General features: G+C 49.8%; 1 protein-coding gene across 6 annotated transcripts; it reads left to right on the plus strand.

The window, feature by feature from the left end:
* The first annotated feature begins 299 nt into the window (after window positions 1-299).
* On the plus strand, window positions 300-8304 carry dglucy (D-glutamate cyclase). 6 transcript variants are annotated; one of them, XM_027275226.1, is made up of 15 exons: window positions 300-571; window positions 674-756; window positions 2107-2260; window positions 3294-3371; window positions 3790-3943; window positions 4146-4296; window positions 4390-4512; window positions 4594-4836; window positions 5837-5954; window positions 6088-6230; window positions 6302-6401; window positions 6645-6793; window positions 6902-7021; window positions 7128-7282; window positions 8074-8304. In XM_027275226.1, exons 2-15 carry the CDS (start codon window positions 696-698, stop codon window positions 8236-8238), a joined length of 1914 nt encoding a protein of 637 aa, XP_027131027.1. In that variant the 5' UTR covers window positions 300-571; window positions 674-695; the 3' UTR covers window positions 8239-8304. The 6 variants fall into 6 exon arrangements, with proteins under 6 accessions (XP_027131027.1, XP_027131028.1, XP_027131029.1 ...); XM_027275227.1 differs by having other exon boundaries at window positions 300-545; XM_027275228.1 differs by having other exon boundaries at window positions 300-532.
* Window positions 8305-8979: the final 675 nt, after the last annotated feature.

The following is an 8979-nucleotide window of genomic DNA, read 5'->3' on the forward strand; positions in this document are numbered from 1 at the left end:
TTTATCTTGTTTGTTTGTTTTTCATCATTAACATGATCAGTGAATTATTGATGATAATTCATCAATAATTCACTGATCATCCTCCGGACAGCAGGTGGCAGCAGCGTGTGTGTGTGTGTGTGTGTGTGTGTGTGTGTGTGTGTGTCACAGTCAGTGTTTCTGCTGCTAAACAAACTAAACAGGTCAGACATGTGTGACACGTTGTTTAAACGTTGTTTAAACGTTGTTAAACGTTGTTGAAGCGTTGTTGAAGCGTTGTTTAAACGTTGTTAAACGTTATTAAACGTTGTTGAAGCGTTAGCCGCGTCTGATCTCGGACGTTCATGTCACGTGTTTGTTTTTCTCAGAATCACGTGACGTTAAGGAGCTCACACGTGGTTGACGTGACGTCATCGTGCTGAACGTTTCCGGATCATTCAGGTTTTAAATGTTTGATTTTTAGCATGTGACTCTAATGAGTCAGAGAGGTGAAGTAACGAGGTGAAGTAACGAGGTGAAGTAACGAGCTGAAGTAACGAGCTGAAGTAACGAGGTGAAGTAACGAGGTGAAGTAACGAGCTGAAGTAACGAGGTGAACTCATAGATATTTACAGTTCATGTAGAGTCATCAGTCTGGTGTCAAACATTTTAAATATGATCACATGTTGTATTAATAAATGTTTCATATCATCAGGACTGTGTGTTTGAGCTGCAGCATGCAGGCTGCTGCCAGACTGTCTGTCTGCAGGAGGATCTGTCTGTCTGCCATGAGCTCAGGTGAGACACACACACACACACACACACACGCACACACACACACACCTGTATGTGTGTGTGTGTCAGATTTAACACGTCACACACAGCTAGAGATGATGGACAGCATTGAACCACACTCACCTGTCTGTGAGTTATTGATCAGTGTGTTCTGCTGTCGTTGGTGCAGAAGTAAAAAATATAAATGATGTAAATATTTAAACAATAAGAATATTAGACATGGAGGCCGAGATAAATAAAGGAGTGTTACTGTAGCATGAAGGTCTGGACGGGGACAGAGTCAGTGTCAGGGGGCTACAGGGCTGGTTGGTGGTGTGAGGTTCTGGTTCTGGTTCTGATGGACCTCCTGGCAGAGGGCAGTGTCCAGCCACAGTCCTGACTTTGTTTATTTCATGAAGTCTGAGTCTGACTGAAATTTACAGACACACCTGCAGTGTTTCTGCACAGCGCCCCCTGCTGCCTGATCATGTCTGCAGCTCCAGCCTGTTTCTGGAAACAGATGATGGATAAATATAAATATATAAATATAAATATAAATATAAATATAAAGTTCTGCTGGGCGCTCACACACCTCCATGGACCTGCCGCCTGGCCGACAGGCCGGAACGTGTTTATAGAGATCAGACTTTGCTCCCTGATCAGCCTCATTCATTAAAGCTGCAGCTTCCGTCTGTGTGTCTCTGTAAAGTTTAAACCACATCACAAACTTCTTATTTGAACATTAACCCGAGTCAGTCAGATAAGACTAGACGGGCCGCTCGGTCCAGAAGCAGGAACCAGTTTGTAGGACAGGAGACAGCAGGGATCTCTGTGATGGAGACGTTGACTTCTCTGAGTCCTGCTGAGCTCAGGCTGCTCATCAGGACAGAAGATCCCAGAATAAGAACCACGAGTGGACTGGCTGACGGTAAGAAGACGACAGAGAGACAGACAGAGAGACAGACAGAGAGACAGAGACAGGCAGACAGACAGGGCAGGCAGACAGACCTACAGAGACCAGAGAGAGAGAAGACAGAGGACAGACAAGACCAGACAGCCGAAGACAGACAGAGGACAGACAGACAGGAGCGAGACAGGCAGACAGACAGACGGGCGACAGAGCTAACTGTGTGTTCACAGATCGACATATCCTATTGATAACAAACTTTAAAACTCGTTTTCTACAGGAAAATATTATTTAATGTTTTTTCCTGGTCTGAGTTAAATCAATAATCATTATTTATTATATAATATATGTATAATATAATAGGTCGTTGATCGATGCTGCTGCAGGGTGTCCGTGTTGTGAGGAGCTGAGTTGTGTGTGGTGTGTGTGTGTGTGTGTGTTTGTGTGTGCGTGTGTGTGTGTGGCAGGATACCAGCAGGCTAACGTCGTCATCCTGCCCAATCATCTGGCCAATGACTTTGAAGCATTCTGCCGCCTAAACCCCGCCCCCCTGCCGCTGCTTTATCGCAGCCAATCAGGAGAGACTTCCTGTCTGCCTCTGGCCAAACATGCTGATATAAGGTACACACACACACACACACACACACACATACACACACACACACACACACACACACACACACACACACACACTGTTCTTCATGCCTGAGATCTGCTGAAGTAAAATAAGTGACTGAGCAGCTCGTTCTGTCTGTTCCTCTGGTGAATGATTGACCTGTATGCACACACACACACACACACACACACACACACACACACACACACACACAAACACACACACACACACTCCTGAGTTCTTCTCAGTGAGCAGCTGCAGGACGCTGTGTCACTTCTCTGAAGCTTCAGTCAGTGTTTGTGTCTGTAGTAATACTCTGTGAGCTGGACCATCAGTCTGTGATGAGAGATAAAGTTCTTCCAGGTCCACGCCGGCTGCCTGCTGTAGAACCCGTCCTCCATCCAGCTCCCGTCCCGGGTTTGGCTCCAGAAGGAGGTCCCGTTTTCCCCTCGAGGTCCTGCAGCTCCTCATTTTCTGTCTCACAGGGCTCTGAATTCGTCTGATTCCTCCCCTCAGACCAGTTTGCTTTGGGCCACCCTTCACAGCTCCAAGGACCACAGAGGACCTCAAACACCACCACCAAGAGGTGGTTCAACATCTGGTCAGGATCCTCCTCTGTACCTTCCTTTGGAGGTGTTCAGGACACGTCAGAATGGGAGGAGAACCTGGGACAGACCCAGAACCTGCTGGATGGACTACATAGACCATCTAACCTGAAAACACCTCGAGGTCTTCCAGGAGGAGCTGGGATGTGTTTCTGAGGAGAAGAAGGTCTGGATGCTCTGCTGAACCTGCTGCCACCACGACCAGACCTGGATCAGAGGAGGAGGATGGACGGACGGATGGACGGATGGATGATGGATGTCACGCAGTCAGATTACACATGATAGAAGCTTCTTTATGGAAAAACAAATCTTCATATGTCTGTCTGTCTCTCTGTCTGCCTGTCTGTCTCTCTGCCTGTCTGTCTCTCTGTCTCTCTGTCTGTCTCTCTGCTTGTCTGTCTCTCTCTCTGTCTCTCTGTCTGCCTGTCTCCAGGACAGATATTTCTCAGTACTGTGTGTATGAGGATGGTCGTCTGGTGGAAACAGTTTGCAGTCTGCAGAGTTTCAGCAGGTACGTTAACAAACAGAGGAGACTATGATGTGAACCTACAGTATAATAATCATTCAGAAATAATAATAATAATAATAATTAATAATAATAATAATAAAACATGTTGACAGTGTCACAGACGTGATGAACAGTGTGTATGTACAATGAGTCACACCTCAGCAAAGTAGAACACGTTACAGAGTCTTATTTATTATTAATTATTAATTAATTATTGAATGTTTAATGATTAATGTCCTCTGATGTCAGCAGTCAGTGCTGTAGATCTTTCTATGTTCTCCACAAAGTCAGCTGGGAGAGGCTCCAGCCCACCGTGACCCTGATGATGAGCTTAACGAGTCACTGATTGATAACGAGCAGCCTGTCGTGGTCAGACTCCGTCCTGGTTCTTTGACCCCCCAGCCTCACTCCTTCTGTTCAGGTCCAGGGTTGGATCAGAGCTGCAGGGTCGGGGCTCGTGGTCCGACATGGTGTGTTTCTATCTGGGCTGCAGTTTTGGCTTCGAGGGCCGGCTGAAGGAAGCTGGAGTCCCCGTCAGGAACGTGGAGCAGGGCACCAACGTCAGCATGTACAGGGTGTGTACACAGAAGGTCTCAGTCCTGGTCTGGTCTGGTCCTGGTCTGGTCGTCTTGACTCCTCTTCTCCTGTCTCCTCCTGTCTCCTCCTGTCTCCTCCTGTCTCCTCTTCCTGTCTCCTCCTGTCTCCTCCTCCTTCCTCCTCCTTCCTCCTCCTGTCTCCTCCTCCTGTCTCCTCCTGTCTCCTCCTGTCTCCTCACAGACGTCAGTCCCCTGTGCTCCTGCAGGAGCGTTCAGCTGCCCTCTGGTGGTCACCATGCGTCCTGTTCCGGCTGACATGTTGGATGCAGCAGTGGAGGTGACTCACCTGAACCCGCTCGCACACGGAGCTCCAGTTCACATCGGAGACCCAGGTACACACACACACACACACACACACACACACACAGATATAAGACGACTATGACTGTGTGTGTGTGTGTGTGTGTGTGTGTGTGTGTGTGTAGCTCTCCTGGGCATACACCACCTGTCCAGACCAGACTACGGTGATGGAGCAGCGCTGCGGCCCGGTGACGTGTCCGTGTTCTGGGCCTGCGGAGTGACCGGCATCGAGGCCATCCTCAGCAGCAGTGAGCGATCTGATTGGCTGATTGACTGATGACCTCACACAGTCTCAGAGACGCGTTGAGTCTTCGTGTTTGTCTTTCCAGAACCGTCTTTGGCGTTCAGTCACTCGCCAGGCTGCATGTTCCTGACTGACATCCCAGACTGCTCCCCTCCACCAGCTCCACCTCCACCCCCTGACGGAGCACGCCGCCCCAGCACGGGTCCGGACGGAGAACTGACCCCCCTCTGCTTTCTGATATCCCACAATCCTCTGTGGTACAGTTTGGCATCTAAGAGCGCCGTGACGAGGATCCGACAGCTGGAGGCGATCATTGGAGAAGATCCAGGTCAGACGAGGACTCGGTGCAGAGAAGTTCTGCTGACACAGAACCAGGTCCAGTTCTAGAGGGACAGAACCAGGTCTAGTTCTAGATGGACAGATCCAGGTCCAGTTATTGAGGGACAGAACCAGGTCCAGTTATTGAGGGACAGATACAGGTCCAGTTATTGAGGGACAGAACCAGGTCCAGTTCTAGAAGGATAGAACCAGGTCCAGTTCTAGAGGGACAGAACCAGGTCCAGTTCTAGAAGGACGGAACCAGGTCCAGTTATCGAGGGACAGAACCAGGTCCAGTTCTAGAGGGACAGAACTAGGTCCAGTTCTAGAGGGACAGAACCAGGTCCAGTTCGAGAAGGACAGAACCAGGTCCAGTTCTAGAGGGACAGATCATCATCAGAGCTGCAGGTCAGGAGGTGTTTGAAGGTTCTGCTAGGAACCGTTCCATTTAGTGCAGCAGAGACTTCCAGTGAGCCAACATGAAGCACCCTGACTGTTTAACCTGAATGGAATGCAGCCTTAATTAGTATCATGCAGATCGTTAACACGTCAGTTTAACTTTGATCAGCAGAAGAAGAGAGGTGTGAGTGTGTGTGTGAGTGTGTGTGTGGGTGTGTGTGTGTGTGTGTGTGTGTGAGTGTGAGTGTGTGAGTGTGTGGAGGTGTGTCTGTGTGTGTGTGTGTGTGTGTCTGTGTGTGTGTGTGTGGAGGTGTGAGTGTGAGTGTGTGTGTCTGTGTGTGAGTGTGTGTGGAGGTGTGTGTGTGTGTGTGTGAGTGTGTGGAGGTGTGTGTGTGTGTGTGTGTGTGTCTGTGTGTGTGTGTGTGTGTGTGTGAGTGAGTGAGTGTGTGTGGAGGTGTGTGTGGAGGTGTGTCTGTGTATGTGTGTGTGAGTGAGTGTGTGTGGAGGTGTGTGTGGAGGTGTGTCTGTGTGTGTGAGTGAGTGTGTGTGGAGGTGTGTGTGTGTGTGTGTCTGTGTGTGTGTGTGTCTGACTCCAGCTGTGCTGTCAGCAGGTCAGCGTGGGATCTCAGCTTTGTTTGTTCAGGATGAACTTCTTCGCTCCTGTCTGGCTCTCTCTCATGCATCCTCTGTTGCCATAACAACGGGCTTCCCCACACATTACGACCACAGGTACGACTCACGGTTCAGTGTGTGTGTGTGTGTGTGTGTGTGTGTGTGTGTGTGTGTGTGTGTGTGTGTGTGTGTGTGTGTGTGTGTGTGTGAGGCTGCAAACTGTCGATCACTGTCTGTGTTTCTTCTTCAGCCCACCTGACGAGACTGATGGCCCACCTGGAGCCATCGCCATGGCAACCATGCTGCTGTCGCTAGGGAAGCAGGTGACAATGGTGACGGACAGGAGAGCCGTGGACATGAACCGCTCCATCCTGGATGAAGCTGTGAGGAAAGGTGGGGAAGAGTTCAGGTCCAGAAACGTTTCTCTGTCCTTCATGTCACGTTAAACCAGCCTCCGCCCTCAGGTGTGCTGAAAGCTGCCATCCCATTGGTCACCTTTGAAGACAGCGGCCCAGACTCTGCACTGCGTTTCCTGTGTCACCATGGAGACCCCAGCAAGCCCAGGTCAGCTGACCTGTCACGTGACCGTTTGGTCAGATGATGTTTGTTAGTCCAGATATGTCAGCGTCATTTCAAACACGACATGAACGTGTAGTCAGCACATCTACACTCTGCTGAGTCAGCACATCTACACTCTGCTGAGTCAGCACATTTACACTCTGCTGAGTCAGCACATCTACACTCTGCTGAGTCAGCACATCTACACTCTGCTGAGTCATGTGTGTGACTGTGTGAATGTAATAACAGGTACGACCACCTCGTGGCGATAGAGCGCAGCGGCCGTGCTGCAGATGGAAATTACTACAACATGAGAGGAGTGAACATCAAACATCTGGTGGACCCCGTCGATGACTTGTTCACCGCTGCACAGGAAATACCTGGAATCACTACGACAGGTGCGCACCTGACACCGTGACATAACTCCACCTTCCTGTCAGTGTGTGTGCTGGTTCTGACCATGTGGACAGATTCTGGCTTCAGCAGACTCGCCTCTCTCTCTGCAGGAATCGGTGATGGAGGTAACGAGTTGGGGATGGGTAAACTGAAGGAGAAGGTGGAGGCGCTGATGGCCAACGGGAGTCTCATCGCGTGTGACGTCTCCGCTGACTACGCCGTCACTGCTGGTACGAGCTCACAGGAAACACTCAGCGCTTGAGTCACTTTAAACTACGTCAGTGTCCCGACATGGAGAATGTTGGTTCTGTTTATTTCAATGAGCGCCTCCTGCAGGAGTGTCTAACTGGGGCGGGTACGCTGTGGCCTGTGGGCTCCACCTGCTCCACACCTGCTCCTCCCACCAGAGATACCTGAAGAAAGGACTGGGACACACAACCCTCCAGGAACAGATCCAGGACTGGACTGCTAACCTGCCGTCTGTGGACAAGGTGACACTCACACACACACACACACACACACACACTCTCTCACACACTCACACACTCTCACACACACTCACACTCTCTCACACACACACTCTCTCTCACACACACACTCTCTCACACACACACTCTCTCTCACACACACACTCTCTCACACACACACACACTCTCACACACTCTCTCACACACACACACTCTCACACACACACACACTCTCTCACTCACACACACACACTCTCTCACACACACACACACTCTCACACACTCTCTCACACACACACACTCTCACACACACACACACTCACTCACTCACACACACACACTCTCTCACACACACACACACTCTCACACACTCTCTCACACACACACACTCTCACACACACACACACTCTCTCACTCACACACACACACTCTCTCACACACACACACACTCTCACACACTCTCTCACACACACACACTCTCACACACACACACACTCTCTCACTCACACACACACACTCTCTCACACACACACACACTCTCACACACTCTCTCACACACACACACTCTCACACACACACACACTCTCTCACTCACACACACACACTCTCTCACACACACACACACTCTCACACACTCTCTCACACACACACACTCTCACACACACACACACTCTCTCACTCACACACACACACTCTCTCACACACACACACACTCTCACACACTCTCTCACACACACACACTCTCACACACACACACACACACTCTCTCACACACACACACTCTCTCACACACACACACACTCTCTGTCTTCCAGGAGGAGGCCGTCCTCTCCACTCTGGTGAGTTTCGGGATAAGAAGCGGGAAAACTGGTCACCTGGCCATGGAGGTGGACGGTTTGACCTTTCACCCCACGCACTCTGACATCATCACCAGACTGCTGGAGGTCACGCTGGGCTCCACCAATCACAGACCTGGATGAAGTCATGTGGTTCACTGTCAGCCTTTAAAGGAGCTGTTTCCTGTGAGATTAAAGACAGTGACTGAAGCAGACGTGTGTGATGTGTCGTCTGTCCGTTATGAAATCATAACTTCATTCACTCGTCATGTTGCTGCAGTGTTACCTGTTCTGTCCTGTACAAGTTCTCATGCAACCAATCAGGAAACTCCCAACACTGGACCGACCAACAGTGTGAGGTCATCACTCACTCACTAAGTCAGGATCAGAAGTCCACAGAACAGAACCAAGTTCTGGAGCGTTCCCCGACAGCAGGTAAAGAATCTTCAACGTATCCTGAGATGAACACAGCGAACTTCAAATTCACATTTATGTCATCAGTGAAAGAAGCCTGATGCTGAGAATACGATTATTATATATTATGTATACTACAGTCTGAGGGGACGTCTCAGAGACTACGTCCAGGTTTTAGACAGTCTGCGGAGACTACGTCCAGGTTTTAGACAGTCTGCGGGGACGTCACGGAGACTACGTCCAGGTTTTAGACAGTCTGCGGGGACGTCACGTAGACTACGTCCAGGTTTTATGGCAGAGTGAGAGCTCCTCTCTTTGTGTGAGGATCTGTGTAAAGGTGTGCACAGGTGAAGAGAATCCAGCTGATCAGGCTGAGACATATTTAACAGCAGCACTGTGTCCTTCCTTTGGTTTGTCTGTCTGTGTTTGGACTCATGACTGTTACATGAATCTATCGTGTGTGTGTGTGTG

Source organism: Larimichthys crocea, chromosome XXIV (assembly GCF_000972845.2).
Source record: "Larimichthys crocea isolate SSNF chromosome XXIV, L_crocea_2.0, whole genome shotgun sequence".
NCBI classification, from domain to species: Eukaryota; Metazoa; Chordata; class Actinopteri; family Sciaenidae; genus Larimichthys; species Larimichthys crocea.